The sequence below is a fragment of the Amblyomma mixtum genome, chromosome 5 (assembly GCF_055824585.1).
Source record: "Amblyomma mixtum isolate Tamu chromosome 5, ASM5582458v1, whole genome shotgun sequence".
Lineage (NCBI taxonomy): Eukaryota > Metazoa > Arthropoda > Arachnida > Ixodida > Ixodidae > Amblyomma > Amblyomma mixtum.
Genome location: NC_143016.1, coordinates 63,714,297 through 63,734,785, shown reverse-complemented (window position 1 = coordinate 63,734,785; position 20,489 = coordinate 63,714,297). Strand labels below are relative to the sequence as shown.

Below are 20,489 nucleotides of genomic sequence, written 5' to 3'. Positions count from 1 at the left end.
GAGGACGGCGAAAACAAGGCATCGAAACGCAGAGGGGACCAAAAGGCGCGGAGAGCCCGTCGAAGTGTCGCAAATGATGGAGACGGGGCACGAAGGGAGGAGAACTTTACGGAGAACCAGTAAGATGGGTGCACTGAGGAAGTCCTTGAGTTCTACGTCCTAGTGCTGGGCTGTGGTAAGGACGGCGAAGTAGAGGTTGGCTGTCGAGGTGGCAGAGGTGTGACAGTGCGTAAGTTATGGCGGTGGCAAGGCCTTGCACGTGTCTGATGTCTGTCGTTAATTTCGCCACGTACAAAAGGTGACGGATTTCACGTGGCGAGAATTTACTGCTCCAAGTAAGTGGTTTATGATCGGTGACAATGCGGAACTGCCGACCATCCAGGAGGTGCTTGAAGTTCCGGATGAACATGTACATGGCGACCAGCTCACGGCCGAAAGACTGTAGCGGCTTTCAGCAGGGGAAAACTTTCGGGAGGGAAAGATAGAGGGCTCCATGCACCATCGACGAACTGATGGAGTACGGCTCCAGCGCAACGATTTGGTGACTTCAGACGTCAGCTAGAACACCCGCACGCAGCATGGAACACCGAAGTCAACGCCTTGCCCGGTGATGGCCCCTCTGGCGAAGTCTCTACGCTGTCTTTTCGCCTTCCCCCTTTCCGGGCTGTCGATCCTCAGCTTTGACTCGCCCAAGTCAGCACCACCATTGCCCGCATTACCTCCCAGGCGCAGGTTTTATCACGTCGGGGTCATCAGTTTGTGGCGTCAACTATTATTAGACCGGGATGAGGGAAGTATCGACTGATTTATTGACAGGAGTTCCAGGGTACGATGCGCTACTTCGGGCCAACCAAAACAGACTCGCCCGAGGAACCAGCGCGAGGCAGGAGCTCATCTCGAATGCTCCTCGATATTTTCGTCGTCTGCAGCCGGTGCCGCCTGTGCTGCGTGCGAGTGGTGCTGCTGCTACGCTGTCACTTAAGCAATTTTAATCCGTACAGCAAAAATTAAATACTGGTCCTGTGGAAGATGAGGGCGTGAAATAAGATGTAACGATGAGAAAAGATGTGGATCCTGAGACGCACGTTAACGAAACCCAGACAGCCGAAAAAAATTTGGTGAACTCCATCTCCTACGAGCGGTTTAATGCCCGCTCTTGTTCACTTCCCACTAGTCCTCGTTGGTATATTTCTGCTGCGCATTATAAACACGAGTGCATACAACCATGGGTACACATCGTGTGCGCTCACTGCTCAATAAAAACCGAAGATTGCATAAACAAACCCCACTGCCTGATTCATAAAATGATTCCTCCAAATCAGTTCACCACACAGTCTAATGTGCCAAAGACCAGTCTGGTTTCTGCTCGTAAAAAGAACTAGTAAACTGAGTACAAATACAGCATTCTCTCATTCTCTAAGCAAATGTACCGCTGAATACAGAAATTTATTGCTGAAAATTGCAGCTTATGTGAGCTCAAGGAGTTGCTTTGAATTCCGAGCTTGGAGAACAAGCAGCAGTAGATCACTATGCATTGTTGTCGCATCTACTGCAACAAATGCGGCTGGGTGAACTTGGGTTTTCCGGGTGCACTGGCCTTCGATGTCTCGCAAAGAGTGGGCCGAGAATGTGCAGTTCACGCTGTTCCTTCACCAAGGAGGAAAAACTGAAAGTCTTGGAGTGTTTTAGGCAGTTGTGGTATAGGAGACTTTCTTCGAATTGATCATGCGATGTCCCAAATTTCGCCTACTATCCAATGGGAATGTTAACGAGACAAACCGAGCGGTGGGCTGTCGTTCATATTGTGGTCGTGGTGGGTCTGTTCCATATTGGTCTTGGCATGTATCGACGCTCTCAGTTAGTGGAGTCGCTACTTACCTTTCATTTGAAGGAAGTTAGTGTCACTTTCCTGTGTAGACACGGATGTGCGCGTCTGCAGGAACAGAAAACAATAACAACCTCTTGGAACCAAAGTTACTTTAATGGCATCAAACGCTGAAAATGCACAAGCCTTTTTAGGTTTTATAATGAACAGAAATGTACACGTCTCTTAGTGCGATGTTCATATTCACACAATATTTTCTTTGGTAGACACCGAACAACGCGTGACTTTCAATGTGACATACGTACACCATTATTTACAGCGTGTTCCATTTTTATTCTTACATTATTAGTAAGTACAGCGGCGCACACTGTGCATTGCACACAGGCGAGGCAGGATAAGCGTGCACTAAACAGGAAGTGTTTCCACTCTGCATTGTACGTGTGCACGAAATTGGTGTCCCAGGTTTACATGTAGACGACACGTACACAATCTATAAGCTGCCGTGTAAACAAAAGCAAACAAATATGTGGCAGGGGCGCGAGCTCTTCCTTAGTGCACCAACGTCAGCTCGAGAGACCTGAAACCGCAGCCATTCATTTAACTGAAATGACGTGCATTGCATTACCGAAGGTAGTTTCTTTCTTTTATGCCATTTTTGGTGCTTAAAGGGGCTCTGAAAGGTGCGCTAATAAAGTTTCGGTAAGCCTGGAATGTTAAAGCACGCCGCTTCACAAATATTATCCAGCAAGAATTTTTTATATATGAAGCTGAGTTATCTGTAGTCAGAATTTGAATTTCAGCGTCTTTGCGCATTTCCCTCTCCTCTCGTCACTTTTTGCTCGCTGGGAGGTCGGCGTTCCTCCAGCGAACCCCCCCCCCCCCCCCCCCTCTCTGGGAGCGGAGATTTCTGACCCCCCGTAGCTGCACGGCTTATTGGCCGCGGCCATGGTAGCTGCCTGACGTCTGTAAGAATCGAACCAATAGCTACCTCTCAACTTGTATACGAAGGTGCGAGCGACAGAGGAGGATGCGAGCATGAAAAATTCTGCGGGGAGGGCTCTCCAACTTAAGCGCGTGATTGCGGGTCCTCTGCAGCGTGTAGACGTGTATCATTAGGCTCAGGTTTTCATAACAACACAGTACAGTGACTGAACAAGTTGATGTGCTCTTCTCGGAAGGTGTTTCAGAGCCCCTTTAGTGTCAAATGCCGCATAAAATCCGGGTTAGTGAAAAAGAAAGATAACATAACAGCATCTGTTAAGTCTTATAGGCAGAGGCCTTCAAGATGCAAGCATTAGTAGACAGGAATAAGCATGCGCCTTCGCTGAAAAAGGTGGAGAAGAGCTCCGCTTTAATAAACATTGCACATCAGGTGCCGACACAGAGAGGTGCGTCAGCTTTCGGCCAACCCGGACTCTGCTATTCTTCCCTCTGCTTATGCTTTCTCTCCATTGGCTTACATCATTTACTTGGACTTATTACTGTCAAAATATCGTTCACCCCAAAGTTACAGTACACTGTGTCCACGCACGAGGCATTTAATAGTTTCATTAAATTAACAACTATGCATATTCATACAACGCTCTCCAATTTATTTTTTCTTGTTTCCATGCTTCTCTTATTGTATTCGGCAGTGCGTCCTTTCCAATGCATTCCGGCCAGCAAAAGGCAATACTTCTGAAAATATTGCTGCGTTTCAGTGTCACGTACCGTCATTGCTATGCGACAGTATTGTAGTCAGCAAAAAGAGAAGGGCGTAGCTGGAACTTGATCTTCGATTAAACGGTTGTTTCCGCGAGTAGAATGTAAGGGAATTTCTACGAACAAGGAAATTAAACGCAACTTTCACGAGGCCGCTTTTTTTCCCTCGTCAGACTTGTTACTAATGTTGCGATTGCCAAAATATTTTAATTTAGGCTGTTTGAATCAAAACCTATGTAGCTGTGACGTTTCGTGATGACCCTATTCGGATGGGAACTGTTACAAACAAAGTGAGAGCTACGATTCATCAGGAAAGTCCTAAGAAGTTGTTCGGCACCAACAATTCTTTTTCTTTCCCCTCACTTTCACTGGATACACAATATGCGGATGAACACTTTACGTTCTTGAAGTGCTCCCTCTCAAAATACACACCGACATATAGTCTTCCTGTATCATAAGAATCACATCCAACACCGCGCCAGCTGCTTAGCACGAGCCATACTCGACAGAATGGATGCCTATTTGCTCGCATATGACGAAGACTGGGGCAGATTCCAAATGCAGCCATAATTTTCCTCGCGACAAGTAAATCTTCCAGCACCGCTGGCCGAAGTTTGCTTTCTGGACCGATGCTAACCGGACGCATTGTCGTCATCCGAAATATCGTGCTCCTGACATCATTTCGCGGGCTTTCCAAAGCATACGCGGCGTTCACGACACAAGACATTCATCTTCAGCAGTTGTTCTATCTTCATGGCCAGGCTGCGCAGTGAAGGGACTGGTAATGTCGCATTTTCAGCGAGCGCATTTTAATACGCGCCACGGCGGAGTCACCGGCGTCGTGGTCGCGTCAGCCGATCTCTGGAAGACGTGCGGCGTGAAAGGAAAGTCGGTGTGCAAGAGCAACGACAGTCGCGCTCGGCTCGCTCGCGCGCATGCGCGCGAGCGTTCTTGAAAGAAACTTGGTAAGGCTTTGGCAGCAGGCGAGAATGGTCGCAGCAACTTTTAACGCAAAGACAGTAGAATGTAGAATGCTTTCCACATTCGGAGAAAGATATAGGCGTACAAAAAAAGCGTTCCAGGTTCCTGTCCGCTCGCTTTCCCGTGTTGTTGGGCGTGGTGTCGATGTACTTTCAAAAAGGAAACACCAACTATGGCACGGCCCCGGCCATTCAGCTTGTCAGTCAAAGTTGAAGGCACACATTCCTGTAGCACAGCGCGTGGCATTGAACTTTTTTTTTTTTCGCATTGCAAATCCCTGCGGAGGCTGCAACAACGCGAGGCTGCAAAGAGCAGTTGAGCGGTGAAACGCAACAGTTTGGAACGTACGACTAAGTTTCTTGTGTGTAGCGCCACAGTCTGGAATAAAAAGAACGGCGGAGGCGCAAACAGCCTCCGCTCCACATGCGCTCAGGAAGCTATAGATTTCAGCATAGTCACATATTCGTTGCCCTTGGTTACAGAGTACTTTGAACTCATTTGCAAAGCTCTGCAATGCAATAAATCTTTGGTAGACGGCATCTTCTTATTGTAGCTGGTTCTACTAAGAAGGTCTGCTTCAAGACGAGGAAAAGCTGTTATACAAGGCAGGCCTGTGGAATCCTGCGACGCTATAGCGTAAGCTGGCCTCGCCAATATGTACACCCGCGCCGGCGAGAAGGAAAAAGAGGAAAGTGAGGTTAAAAACGCCGGGCCGTTTCCGCAAGATTCGCACGGTAAAGCTTGTCCTAAATTAACGGTATGCGTGTAGTGTAACAAAGTACGAAAGAGTATGAAAAAACGCTATCAAATACGGAGTGGGATCTGGTTGTCCGGGAGAACGAAGCCAAGCGTTGCCGTGCCGGTGAGCAAACAGAGGCACGAGCGACAATGCTCAACCACGCAGTTTACACCAAACGCTGCCCTACGACTGAAAACAAACGCCGGGTAAGAAGTAGCGCAGATCTCAAGTGACGTCACATGAGCACACAATCCACTGAAATTCGGCGCACACACTGCTCTACGTGAACCCACGAAACGCAACTAATAAATCGAGCACACCTAACTTCGGGACGCTGCCTGTATGTACAGTGACAAGGAAGTATGCAAGTATGCCGTTTGGTCAATATGTGTCAATATGCAATGTATTAAATGCACGAAGCGGCAATATCTGTGAGGTATCGTGATATTACACGGTTGAAGACTGACAGCCGAATCAACGCATTTCCATCTTTTTCCCAAAAAGAAAAAAATTAAAACAGGAACAATGAAGTCTTCACGGTGGTTACCACTATCACCTGGCGAAGCAGTTGCCGCCGCGAGTAATTTCAAGGAACAATGGAAGGAAGCGTCTACTCTAGTGAGAGCTTTAATGCACCGCTCGAGAAAATCGATATTCTTTGGTGAAATGCTGCATGATAAGTGAATTCCCAAGTTAAGCCTTCGACATAACGCAGGATTCTGCTTCAGAAGGCTTGACGTATATGCGGTCGCAAGTGATAAGGACACGACCGGAGGTAATTCAAGGTTATGCATGGTAAAGTCTCATAAAGATGCCCACAGGCTGCTTGTTAACACACAGCCAGGGGAACGAGTGAGGGTCTTCGGGTTTATAAGCTAAGTTTCGGGTGAGGCGGCGTGTACTTTTTTTTTTTTTAAGTTGTTCCCGGCGTCAAAAAAGAAACAGGCACAGACAATTTTTTCACATAAAACTACGCAAATTGTCGGGTACTGAAGCTACCGAAGTGCTGGCACGCATAAGCGCGACACGCATCTATCACACGTACAGTCCCAAGACACATCACAAATACGCACGGAACACACAACTGTGACACAACTGCGACACAACCCAACACAATGATGATGCAATTACTTCACATCCACGCTTTGGTATTGTTTACGCAGCCCAGGTCTTGCTTTACAAGAAAAACAAAAATGTCTGCTACTTTTGCTCATCTGTACAAGTCTTACGTTTTGTACAGATTTTGTCAGTAATAAAGGCGGCATCGCTGCTGATATACGACTAAAGCCTTCGCAAACCTCTAAGGAGGCAACATGAACCAAGCTGCCGATTTCTTCACAATGCGTTGTGACCCAGTGCCGACAGAAATAGAGATCTCCCTGTCGACAGTGTCACGGAAGTAAATTGCAATAGCTGTCGTAGCTTCCACTCTCCCCTCTCTTTCTCTGTACATTATTTACAGCTTGTGGCGTGCGTCAGAACGGGAGCGTTCACATGCCCCCGTCGAGACTAGTACTGCTCAGGTTGCTGGCCATGCTGATGCGACTAATGGCATGGTGAAGGCCTCCAGTGCCCGAGTCTGGAAAGAGTAAGAAAAAACACGTCGTTTTTGTTTTTTTTAAAAGAAGGAACGTTCGTCAAGGTGGCCCAAGAAAGTGACACATACTTTAAGCTTAATTGACTTCTGGTTCAGTCAGTGATACTACCTCCACTGCAAACGAAATTCGTGACCACTTGTGCTCTGTGCGTTGTTAGCGTACTTTAAAACCCCGCAAATTAACCCGCTGCTCTCCACTACGGCGTCCCACATAGCCGGCGTGCAGATGCAGGACGTTATACCATACCACACCAAGCCATACCATACCATACCATACCATACCATACCATACCATACCATACCATACCATACCATACCATACCATACCATACCATACCATACCATGATGGAAGTAAACTGTCGTTTCGTGGAGGCATGGAAGAAAGGTCCATACCTCCATAAAATGACAAACAGTTCCCATCCACATTGGAAAGGTTAGGCGTTATCGATTCTTTGGACCTAGCACTTCTGCTGTACAATAATCGGGAGAGGTAAAAGGATATTGGCAGATGCCCTGATATACTGCGACCCATAGTTACCATAACCTGCGCCGTACCCTATTGAAAATATTGAGCGTGAATTCTGCGTGCCTATCTTTGCGTGTTTATTGCCACGCAAAATGCGACGATTGAACGAGGTCGCAGAACGCGAGACATATTTCACATAATTTGCGCAAGCCGAGCAAGCTCGCAAACGCGAGACATCTCTCACATAAGTGCGCAAGCCGCGTAAGGCTCGTACAGCAGGAGACATCCTCGCGTAATATGCGCAAGCCGGGTGAGGCTTCCAGAATGTCCGAGAGCCAAGGGTGAGTCCCAGAATGTTCAAGAGCCGAGTCTGGCTCACAGAGCACTAGACAGTGTCTAATGGAGTTACCATCATGATACCGATAATACCTTGCATGGCTGCAAGGCTCCTACATCACTGCTCAACACGGTACGCTAATGTACTGCATTAAGGCCTCCTCATCTGTCTGTCACTGCCTCATTCAGCATGCATGTTGTGAGATAACAAGCTTTGCAGAAACGGTGCTTCGTGGGATGGCTCTCATGTGTGTAGCATGCTTGCAAAAGGACAAAGATAAGGTCACCTTAACTGGCTTTATTAATGCCACATCCCTCATGATGGGTGCCACACAGTGGCTAAACAATTTCTTCAGTTTCTCCAAGTCCAGCAGGTTGGCGTCTTGATACAGGTTCTCACTATGCAGCACCTGCAAAAAGGTAGGAGTATATGCAAAAAAATTCAGTTAATCTGTTTTCTGGAAATTCCAGAAAAGGGCACAAGTACTTCTTCCATTAATGAACCAATGATGATTTCGAAAAGTTTCAGGTTTGAAATACAGACACTGGAAAACCCGACTCAAGCACGCAGACTGCTCAGCATCAAACCTGCACAAAATCTAATAACCGTGTCACACAGGCATTTTGAAGGCTTTCAAATGGCTATTAACTCAACGGCACTTGAATACAGCTAAATGGGCATTTCCAATAGCCACTGAGTCCCTAGAATAGTGTGGACATCTAATAAGATTTTGAAGGCTTTTCAGTGGTAGAAATTTGCACTCAGACATGGAGCACTCGCAACTATACACTAAGGAATAAAATCAAAGCAATTTAATCGCTGAAAGAATACTCAACATAAAATGTACAACTTATTTCACTAAAAAAAAAGAAGGCTAGCCACAAAACACTGCAGCAAGCATATTATCACTGTTGCCAATAGCACAAATACAATGAATACCACCTTTTCAAAACTGTGTGAGCACTACAACAGCTTCCCAGCAAAATTATCAACTGTGACAGTGGCGCCACAGCAGCTTGGTGCGAGATGATGAAATATCTCTACGGCGATCAAGTATTCTGTGTAGCAGTGGCATAACTCCCAAGATGAAGTGCAAATCTCGAAGCTCAATCTCCCACCTTAACTGTTATCTTTAAATACATATTTAAATTTATTGGAGCGTGCTGCAGAAGTAGGTGGTCAGATCATTCGAGAGGATACCTGCAAGGTATCTCAGGAGACGAAAGGTCTGATGAAGAAACGCCAAAGCATGAGGACGTCTAACTTCAGAGATAGAATAGAACTAGGAGAGCTATCGAAGTTATTTATAAGTGCAAGGTAGCCAACATAAGAAAGTTTAACATGGAGAAAACCTAGCATGCTCTAAAGCATGGAGGTAGCCTAAAATCAGTGAGGAGAAAACTAATCACAGGTAAAAACCAGATTTATGCGCTAAAAGACAAAGAGGGCAATGTCATAAGCAATATGGATAAGATAGTTAAAGTAGCCGAAGAGTTCTGCACAAATCGCTACAGTAGTGAATGTAATCAGAACGTTACGGAGAGAGGCAGTAGAGCATAGCAATGGGACATCCCGCCAGTAACGAGGGAGGAAGTAAAGAAAGCCTCAGGAGCAATGCAAAGGGGTAAAGCAGCTGGTGAGGATCAGGTAACAGCAGATTTGTTGAAGGACGAAGGAGAGATTGTGCTAGAGAAACTAGCCACCCTGTACACGCTTGCCTCGTGACCACGAGCGTATCAGGAGCTTGGAAGAATGCGAACATTATTTTAACTCATAAGAAAGAAGATGTCAAGGACTTGAAGATTTACAGACCAATCAGCTTACTATCCATTGTCTACAAGGTATTTACTAAGGTAATCACTAATAGAGTCAGGACAACCTTCGAATTCAATCAACCAAATGATCAGGCAGGCTTTCGTAAAGGATACTCAACAAGAGACCACATTCATGCAATCAATCAGGTGATAGAGAAATGGGCAGAATATAACCAACCCCAATATATAGCCTTCATTGACTACCACAGCAATTGACTCGGTGGAACCACAGCTGTCATGCAGGCATTGTGGAATCAGGGTGTAGAAGAGTGTTATGTGAAAATATTGGAAGATATTTATAACGACTGCACAGCTACCATAGTTCTCCATAAGGTCAGCAATAAAATTCCTCTATATTCCGAGTTTTCTAACACCACCATCATTTTTTGGCACCGTGACCATATCATACAAGAATGTGAGACCTACTGCATACCTAAAGAAAATATGTGTGTAAGCCAAGCATCAGCCGTTCTATGCAATAAGAAGTCTCTAAGTGAAAAAGATTCGATGTAAATTAGAGAAAGCCTTGCCATTTTTGTACTTCTGCTTCTATGACTGCTTGCTGGATTTTTTTCTTTAGTTGGAAGCATTCTTCCATCCCTTATCTCTATACACTATTCCTCTGCCAAATGACTGAGTAACCCAAATAGCAATTCCTAAGTAGGGAGGGGGCCTTCCACAGTGACCACACAGGGGCCTTCAAGTTCTTGCAGCAATCAAAACATCCCTTTGTAACACTGGCCTTGAATGCACCACTATACTTTTGTGGCAGGGCAAATACTTATACAATTTATGTTTTAAAACCACACAGAAATCCACAACTGCCATTATGAAAACAACCTAGTAATGTAACCATAAGCGTACCTGGCCAGCATGATCAGCATGGAAAGGCGCACAGCTTGTGTGCAGCTCCTAAAATGAAAGCAAATTCACATGATTAATTGCAATTTCCACAAAGACATTCTTGAAAAATCATGTTTTTGCACCACTCAGCCTCAAGCCTGCCTTATTGCTCCTGCAGCAATGAGGCAAATCTGAGCACAGCTTGAGGTGAGCTGGTGGTATCACATTACGCACCTGACACTACGTGCATCAATCCATTTGTATGAATGAATTTCAGAATGGCGAAGAAGACACACAGACAGGAAAAAATGGTGGGTGGATGAGATTAAGAAGTTTGTGGGGACACAGTGGCCGCAAGTGGCAAAGGACAGACAAAATTGGAGAGACATGGGAGAGGCTTTGCCCTGCAGTGGGTGTAGTCAGGCTGCTGCTGCTGCTGCTGCTGATGATGATGACAGCCTGAGCACACCTACAAAGTAAAACTGTGATCTCGACCCAGCAGCACTTTACTGTGTTGAAAGAGAACAGGTACAATTGAATTACTGCATTACCTTGTTATTATCATTAAAAAGTACAGGGCTCTAAGGACTTCCTAATTTACATCGAAACGAATGGGTTACAGTGAACTTTCACGGATTACACTAACAGGCACTGAAAATCCAACACAGCTGCCCAAGAGAATATTAGGCAGCCGCGCTAGCCTTCTTTTGCGCTATGCTACCTGATACCAGATTAAAATTCCAGAGCAATTTACTCATACTCTAGCACTGAGATACGTTATGCCCCAGACTGACGCAGCTGTCTTACTAAAGGCAGAGAAGCTTTCAGTGTGGGTCATGTGTGCTGTGGCGTGAACACATGCACAGCATCGCCTGCTACCATTCAAGTCCTCTGTGTACACAAATGCAGGTGCAATAGAAAACCCACATCACAAATTTGGCTAGTCTGGTCGGCCAAGCATGGGCCAGCTGATAGCACGAAGCAGCAGGTGCGACACATACCATCATCATCAGCCTGACAAGGCCCACTGCAGGGCAAAGGACTCACCCATGTCTCCACATTAACCCTGTCCTTTGCTAGGTGTGGCCACCATATCCCCGCGAACTTCTTCATCTCATCCGCCCATCTAACTTTCTGCCGCCCCCTGCTATGCTTGCATTCTTTTGGAATCCACTCCATTACCCTTAAGGACCAGCGGTTATGTTGTCTTCCCATTACAAGCCCCGCCCCGGCCCATTTCTTCCTCTTAATTTCAAGTAGCATGTCATTAACCCGCATTTGTTCCCTCACCCACTCCGCCCCCTTTTGGTCTCTTAATGTTAGACTTATCATTTTTCTTTCCATAGCTCACTTTGCTGTCCTTATCGTTTGGCACGTGTTTTTTTCTTTGTAATAAGGCATAAAGTATTATACACGGATTACCACATGGCATCCTCCTATGACCGCTAAATAATTTATAATCAAATTTCTTTCTCCTGCTGTATTTGTTTCGGTTTCGACAGCTGAATGATGGCTGTGACTTCAAAGCGAGGTTATTGGTCACGTGAGGCATGAAAAACTGCAATACAATTGGTACTTCTGGCTCTTAAGGAATGCTGGCGTCAGCGCTGTAGCGAATTAAAACGATGAAGCAGCGATTATAAGTGCAGTTTTTCCACGCCTCACGTGACCTATAAGCTCTCTTTGATGTCATAGCCATAGTCAAATTGTTCACCGAAACAGGATGGCAGAAAAAGTTGATTATAAATTATTTAGCGGTCTCACACGAATACCAGATGGTGATTCATGCACAGTAGTGTCTTCCGCATCATTATAGAGAAGAAAACATGCCACGAAGATTAGGTGTCTATACTCTTTTAAGCTGAACTCTCTTCATTAGCCTCCACGTTTCTGTCCCAAAAGTGAGAAACATGCAGGCTAAAGAAAAGATTTCAGCTTAAGTACCAAAGTGGCTCTAATCACACGATGAAGCGGAAAAACTCTCGACAATTGAACAGAGAACAAATAGGAATTCCAACAAAATTTTAGATTCTTGTAAGGCTATCAAGCATTTCTGAATATTGTAAACTGCACTTTCACACATACAGTACGCATGTATGCCAAGCTCACATTCAGTAGCCCTGTTTACCGGCTGTAATTATCACGGTCTGAGCTCAGTTACAGATTTAAAACCAGCCAAAAGATGCAACACAGGAAAAGAGAAGAAAACAGGTTGGACTATCAATTGAATTTTTTGTAAAGGAAAAGAAGGCTCGCATGAAGATGCGCCACACATGACTCACACCAGCGAAAGGCAGGACAACAAATAACTGTCACTGATATACAAGCACGTCATCTAAAAGAGAAAATTCTTTCCGTTGAAGATTGACTAATGGCTTCGCTACTCATACAGCCGTTGCCTTGGAGATATGCATCAAATACCTTACAGATTTGTTTACCACTTCTATACACCACTGAAGTGTCACAGAAATCAGGCGTACATACTGATGGGTCATCTTATGATTTACACTCACGACATTGGCACTGTAGTGCCAGATTAGAAGCTGCCTTCCCCCTAACGAGTTAGTGCTCACTCAGGAACACATTAAAGACACCTGCACATATCCCTGAAGTAGTTTCTTGCACAAGCTAGCGGAATGTGATAAACCACTTCCTGCAAGTCCTGAACCTAGTTTTATGGGATACCATACTGCTATCCCGGTTTTTAAGAGCAGTGCAAACGCCATCAACACAATGATTGGCGCAAAAATTACATTTAATAATTTTCCCGCCACTCGATTTGAACTCATGAAGTCTACACAAAGGACTCCATGATAACCGTTCTGAGGTGAATGGCAGTTCAGCCTAGCCTCTGGAATCTGTGCCAAAAAAAAAAACGGAGTCAGCGCATCGCAATTTACTTCCGAAATCAGCCGGTGCTGATGAAAATTGTATGTTTTGCTTTCTCTGGCTTATAAAGCTCCACTTTCAGAAAAAGTGTAGTCTTTGTGGTTAGGATGCGGAACTTCATCATCACAGGTCAACTTCAGCTTGCCATCAGTGTCCCTTTAATGCCTCAAAGTTGAACAATAGCTCCATTCATAGAGGAGGGCTGTGCATAAATTTCGACCACCAAAGATTCTTTAACATGCACTGACATTGCATAACACACGAGCAAATATGCATTTCGCCTTGCCGAAACGAAGCCACCACAATTCAATGCCGCGTCTTTGGGCTCAGTAGCTGAACACCAATGCAGTAGGCCACAGCAGCAGGTGAAAAACAAAAGAGAGCCCTTAATAGGCAACCTAACTTGCCAAAATCAACATAACGAGGTGTAAGGGTTCGGTAGCGTTCGCGGGGGTCATCAGAATGCGGCTGGGGTGCTCAAAGCGAAGCGTCTCCTTTCTTGGAACGCGGCCGCTCGCGAACGCGCCGGCAGGTATACGGGTGTCCCCCCACCCGCGGTACTGATTCGCACACGTGCTGGCACGTATGTCTATTTGTGTTTGTTTTTGTTTATTTAGTGGTAGAGAGGGTGGTTTTACCTTGTTGAAGCCGGAGGGCTGGACATGCCCTTGAAGAACCAATCATGTTGAGACCGCAGCATGATTGGAAGCTATGGAATGTGGGCCGGGCCTTTAGGGCTTTAAAACCGGGCCCCGGAGCTGGAAGCGGGGTTCTGCGCTAAGGTCAGATGCAACGCATCTTCGGCAACGCCGAGCAGGGGCCTCCCCTAGTATTAGCCAGATCCACCTTTTTGTTGTTTGTCTTTTGCCGTTTAATTTGTCTCGAGTGTCTAAACTTCTATACGCTGTAAATATCTGTACATAAACCTCAGTTATTGCCTTTTTTTTATCCCTGCGTGTCAACTGATCACACGAGCGTCTCTGACGTGGCACCCCTGGTGCGAAGAGCTTCAGTTCGAGTTACCAACCGTCTCTGGCGGTGCACCTGTAGTGCAAAGAAGAAGAAGAACCTGATCTTTACTGGCGCAGTCGACAGGATCCTGCGGCCATCGGAAGACGGCGCAGGAAGAAGACAAGGCAGGGAGAAAGGTGACGACAAGGCGACAGGTCAGCGATCGTGAACGGACCTGCGGAGACACGGCGGCAAGGACGCAAGGACCACGGCAGTAGTCCAGCGACGCGGGACTGCGTCCGGTCAAGGAAGCAGCGCGTCGGGAACTCGACGATCACCGGCGGCGGACCAGCGGCGTGCGACAGCTCATCGCAGCGTCCGGGGAAAGTGGCGGTGGACCCCGACGCCAAGGAGCTGGCAATGCGGATCGACGCATCGAAACCGTGAGTTTCCTTGGTCGCATTGTTCACGTCCCTGTGTTCGAGCCGATAGGACATCTGAGGGGTACGGAAGGCGGTATGGAGAGCTATCCAAGCCTGCCCTCACTTGATGTGAGGTACCAAGTGGAATTAGCGAAGGCGCGCTTAGCGTACTTTCAGGCTGAACTTGCGAAAGTAAATGGAGGAAAGGCGCCACTGTGCGAGGAGAAACCTCAGGATGTTAAGTGCGTCTTGGAGGAATTAGAAGCAAAGCGCCAGCAGCTAGCGCTGGAGCTCGCTGAGCTCAAGGAGTCTAAGAGAGCTAGTGAACTAGCGAGGGACAACTACTCCGAGTCTCGAGAGGCGAGGCCGCCTGTGCTGGAAGACAAAGGAATATACCTGTCAAGCACAGGTCAAGAAAACAGCCAGGCAGAAGAAAAGAGGGAGCCAGCTTTCCACGAAAGTGCAATCTCTCGTGAAGAAAGTATCGTGACGGAACGCAGCGTCGCGGTAGTCGAGGCGGTGAACGCGCACTCCGACGATCCAGCTGCACAAGTTAGCTCAACCCCTAATGAGACCAGGGACGCGGACGCGAGTTCAGGATTGTTGGAAGTCACTCTGACAATTCCGAAAACGCAGTCCCAAGCAAGCTGTGAAAAAGAGCATTTCGTGCAGCAGGAAACGGTCGGTGAGGACAGACGTCAGATCGGCGAGCGAGTGAAAGGAGGAAGTCTGGCGTCGCCGCAACCGCACACTGTGTCGGGTATGGAGCATGAAGTGCCCCGTAGCGTTTCTGGTGGCAAGAGCCCTTCATCCGAGGCAAAGAGCGGAGGTGGGCCTGTTGGGCCGACCGGGCAGAACGCCGCGCAGATGAACGCACCCGGTGTGTGCCCGACCAGGTCAGCTGAGGACCCGGAAAGGTGTGGCGACTTGCCGCAAGGCAAGCCCGGGTCAAGTGACTGTCAGGAAGCTCATGGAGCCTCGGAGTCAGACTATGCCACGGGGCCAGCGGGCGCTGATCAAGCACGGAGCGGCGGTTTCAAAGTTTGCTCGTGCAGTAAAGGTGCAGATGACCCCGGGCGAGGTGGAGTGGCAGGAGGCAGGTGCGTGGTTTTCACGCTGAAAGTCGACGCGAGGAACAGTATGTTCCGTGCTAGAGGTCGGCGTATCAAGTGTAGCGAGACTGGCTGTACTGCTATATTTGGACGGGCCAGGGGCTATGCTCTTTACGCACCACGCGTGTCGTACTGGTGCGCCGGAGAGAGAGTGCTCTCAAGTGCGTCGCATGGTCAGAGATTTTCACCTATCGATGACCAGGACGTTTTTGATCCTGGAGGGCACCGTCTTTTCAGTTCACGCCCCGCTGTGGCACCAGCCTGACGAGCATAGTGGCCATTAGGTGTTAATCGTGTCGAATGAGGCACGTGTGGGCTCGAACGCGCACAGGGACGCTCGGTGCGACTAAGGAGGCTCACGTGGCCCATATCAGTGCTACTGAACGCTCTAGTTGTGAGTGTCGGTGTGTGTGTCGAGCAGGACGCGGGTGTGCATGCTGGTGAACTGGGTGCAACGCACCAACTTGGACGCGTGTTACGGCGCACGGCAGGCATGCCACCGTGTGAATTTGTGGAATTTGCTGATGTTGTGTGTGCATTTTGCATTTTGTTTTTGGTTTTGGTTTTGTTGGTGCCAGCGCTGGTGTAGCTGCGGTATGTCACCCACAGGGTGGTTTTGTGACCCGTACCGATCCCTTTGTTATAATTCTAAAAGTGGCATTTGAGCCCTTTGTAGAATCTTGGGAAGGGCGTGTAAGGGTTCGGTAGCGTTCGCGGGGTCATCGGAACGCGGCTGGGGGTGCTCAAAGCGAAGCGTCTCCTTTCTTGGAACGCGGCCGCTCGCGAACGCGCCGGCAGGTATACGGGTGTCCCCCCACCCGCAGTACTGATTCGCACACGTGCTGGCACGGATGTCTATTTGTGTTTGTTTTTATTTTGTGGTGGAGAGAGAGCTCTATTTTACGGCAGCTGGAGGGCTGGCCAGGCTCTTGAAGAACCAATCATGTTGAGAGCACAATATGATTGGAAGCTATGGAATGTGGGCCGGGCCTTTAGGGCTTTAAAACCGGGCCCCGGAGCTGGAAGCGGGGTTCTGGGCTAAGGTGAGATGCAACGCATCTTCGGCCACGCCGAGTAGGGGCCTCCCCTAGTATTAGCCAGATCCACCTTTTTGTTGTTTGTCTTTTGCCGTTTAATTTGTCTCGAGTGTCTAAACTTCTGTACGCTGTAAATATCTGTACATAAACCTCAGTTATTGCCTTTTTTTTATCCCTGCGTGTCAACTGATCACACGAGCGTCTCTGACGTGGCACCCCTGGTGCGAAGAGCTTCAGTTCGAGTTACCAACCGTCTCTGGCGGTGCACCTGTAGTGCAAAGAAGAAGAAGAACCTGATCTTTACTCGAGGGGTCACACAAGTAGCAGTGGACTAGGAAAATAAAAGCTACTTGTGTCGGAAGATGTCTTCAGTGCTTACCTCAAAAGCCTGCTTGCTTGCTGGGCATCCTAGCACCAAGTGAAAGGCTGGCACAGCCATACTGGAGAGCTTGGAAGAGGCATTGCTGGTAAAGCTATGTGGAGATTGCTGCAAGGTAAAAAGACACATTTAACAGCAGCACAGTGCAAAAAATAGACTAGAATCAAGCATGTAAGGCAAAGTGCAAGGCACAAAAAGGAGCCGGTCGCAGAATGGAACACAACTGTTTAACCACATTTCGAAGTGGGCCAGGCAACAAGAAATTCATAACCACGGCAGTCATTCACAACCTAGCCTCAGACGAGACATCACTTGCATATTGATATCCAGCATCGTTTCTACAATACATGCCACCATTCAAAAGAACAGACCACAGCAGGACGATATTTTCAGTAGAAGGCTGGTTTGCTTCAAATTCTGCATGCGTCCCTCAATTTGAAATCTGGCATGATTAGCAATGATTTCACATTCTCACAGGTATGATGAATTAATAGTGCCAATTGCAGAAAAACCACACTTTTTCCTTTAACATCAAATAAGGTATTGGAGAGGTACCTCAGCATATTTAAGTCAAAGTCAGATTTATTTGCGCCATTGGTTATAATCATGAAACAATCAAGTTTATTCTTCGTACATATTAAAGGCTCAATTACCCTTAAATTTCACTGCAACTTCGGGATTTAGGGCAAATGGAGCTAGGGCACCTGTGTGCATTTTGCAGTTGTTTGTACCATTTCAGCTCCGAGCCAAAGTATGAAAAAGCGAATGCCAAAATAGAGGCGAAAAACTTCAGAGCAATTTGTTTTTATCTCACCGTTCTGCTATTCAAGGCTCGACTACACTGGCTCGGCTATAAGTACGAACGCAGCTGGATCATATGGAGCTTCGTATCTTAAATACACAATTTATAAAAGTACAAGTGAAATACAAGTGAAAGAGGAGGAAGCTCAATCCAAACGCATACAGCTGAATCGCAGTCTACGTAGTTAAACTGCTCGAGCGCTGTTACTTCAATTACAGCGTAACATGCGGCGAGAATGTAAAGCCCGGGCCGAAGATCTATTGGTGGGCACATATTCCATTCTCGGCGAGAGATGAATGGCAGTACGGCGGCAGTACGGCGCCGATATCGTGCACCCCGCGATCGGATCAGCTGTGCATATTTGCATGGCATACTGACCATGACCGTGTGACCACTGACACTACACGCGCATTCATGCCCGTGTGCCGCCAGCAAACAACCTTTCAGCGCTGCGTGCTGCCGCGATACGCACTGCGTCTTCGCGTCTCTGTACTAGCTGTGTTGACGTGGCCAGTTGTGCGCAAAGGCTTTGAAATAATGAACAGGTTCGAAGAAAATTAACTTACCCCCAAGATGCGAGATGTCACCCGGGTAGTGGTCTCCCACCAGCTGCTCCGCCATGGAGGAAATGAGCCCCACCGTCCGCATAGCGTTTCCAGTGAAGGCGCGCAAAGGACGACGCGCTATCCGTCGAGCCCGCTGACGCACGCTATAAACACAGGTTTACTCAGCACCTTACCACGTTTTCGTACATCGCACCAGCGAATTTCATTGCTGTCGGCACATCACATATCGGAAGAGTGACAAATGCTCATGCCAGCGATCGTTCACGCCCTCGGCACCACAAAGGACCACGACAAACGTAGTAACGCTGACCGCGGCCCGCCATGCTGTCCCTCCCCAGACGCTGCGTTCGTTGGCTAGCGCTTCGGCCAGTTCCGGCTTCCTTCGACCCGTTTAGAAAGGCATCGCCTCCAGGCATTCCTCCAGGTCGTCTCTTTCGGGCTCTATGCTTTTGGGCAGTGCGATAGCAAAGAACTAAAACCAAATGAAACTTTCGTTACAAAAATAATTAAGTTCTTGTGCACATATTAGCATTAAAAACTTGAGAAATTTGTGACGCATGGACGCATTAATATGCGTGTCGGTACATTCGTGCGTGCGTGCGTGCGTGCGTGAGTGGGCATGGTCTAGCGCGTCAAATCCAAAGCCTATCCGACATGCTGCATGGTTTCTGAGATCACCGCCGTGAGCTTCGCTTGTTTTCTTGTGCTGCTGCTGGGCGTTCTTGCGCGCCGCTGTTACTGTGCTGGAATCGCAAAAGAAGAAGGATTACCGGTGTGTGCTGCCGGTGGGCGCGCTCTCATCCAAGAGTAGTAGCAGCTCCCAATTAAGCGATCCGTCGGGGCATATGTGCTATGGATGTCTGGTCGACAACGATAATGAGGTCAGCAGTGCGGTGCCGTCGTTTGATGAGTCGAACCTTTCGGCCTATTGCACTGCTAACTTCGTTGCAAAAATGCCTGGCTCATAAGCAGCGACAGTGGCCATTGTTTCTGTGGTGTGTTTCGATTACAAGACGGCGCCCTTCTACAGTGTGGCTTCCTTGGAAACTTAGTCGGCGGTGTGCCTGCAACACCTGTCGCTGTCAGCTCAAACTGACCGCCTGCGAGCGCTGCCTTCTTTTGCGATGTGAACGGTGACGGGACACTTACTGCCTGTGGCCGGAGCTTATAGCAAAAGCGAAGAGTGTTTTGTGTGAAGGTTTGACGAAGTGCGTGTGTCAGTCTGGACCCTTAGCAAGTCATACGAGATGCGACATGCAAAAGTGGTCCACCAGTCGCTTCAGCAGAAAGGAGTGCGGATGTTTTTTACGTTACTTCAATCGAGAACTGCCCATGCAAATATTTCAACTCGTCCCTTGCCTAAACAGCATAGTAAAGAAGCTAAAGCAACAAAACTGCTGTTTCCATGCTGTATATTGATTCCGCACTCGTGCTAGAGGTGGGAAATATGTAGTAGTTATTGGCGGAGTTACAGCCTATGAAGCACGTGCAGCTTCCTGTAATTGCAGGTTAGGATATGTGCCTTACTTGGTATTGACTTTGTAACCAGACATAGCCATCTGTCAACTAAAAGAAATTTTCTTGCTATAGGATTCTGCAGCATTATGTATGCTTCTGGACACTGAATACCGGGTGCGTCACCTCTCTTGAAAGCACTCAGATTTGTGTACTTATCAGTACGTTTGAGATGAGAAAATTTTATCAGCTTCTTTTCTTTATTTTATAATTAGCTACACAGCATGTCGCAAAAAAAAATGTTTTAAGGAAAAGTATTTCAGTTTAGAGTAGAACAGTTCAACAAAGTTGTTTTGGGCATTCTGGTAACTTCAAGATGGTATCTGATGGTTGCATACAGACGCGCAAGTCAAACCTCAAAGGGCATCAAACTTAACAGTACCGCTGAGCTTATCCTTTCATGCTTTTTATGTGTGTGTAGATCACCTGGGGAATTTCAGTATTGGATGTTGGATTTCATAGTTCTGCTACAACTTTTATCTTCTTTTCTACACATGAAACATGACTGAACT

General features: G+C 47.3%; 1 protein-coding gene and 1 long non-coding RNA gene across 5 annotated transcripts in view; both read right to left on the bottom strand.

Annotated features, from left to right (window-relative positions):
• Positions 1-2,716: 2,716 nt before the first annotated feature.
• The window catches only part of LOC149342437 (guanine nucleotide exchange factor DBS-like), a 245,758-nt gene continuing 227,985 nt past the window's right edge, over positions 2,717-20,489 (bottom strand). For all 4 annotated transcript variants that reach the window (XM_089544754.1, XM_089544751.1, XM_089544753.1 and 1 more), the window contains one exon: positions 2,717-6,825. In XM_089544754.1, the coding sequence (XP_089400880.1) occupies positions 6,737-6,825 (89 nt within the window). In that variant the 3' untranslated portion in view covers positions 2,717-6,736. The remainder of the gene's footprint in view (positions 6,826-20,489) is intronic.
• On the bottom strand, positions 6,920-20,391 carry LOC149342438 (uncharacterized). The gene is made up of 5 exons (XR_016282859.1): positions 18,463-20,391; positions 17,095-17,202; positions 10,326-10,373; positions 7,912-8,056; positions 6,920-6,957 (listed from the first exon to the last, which is right to left on the bottom strand). It is a non-coding gene; the product is annotated as an uncharacterized LOC149342438 (long non-coding RNA).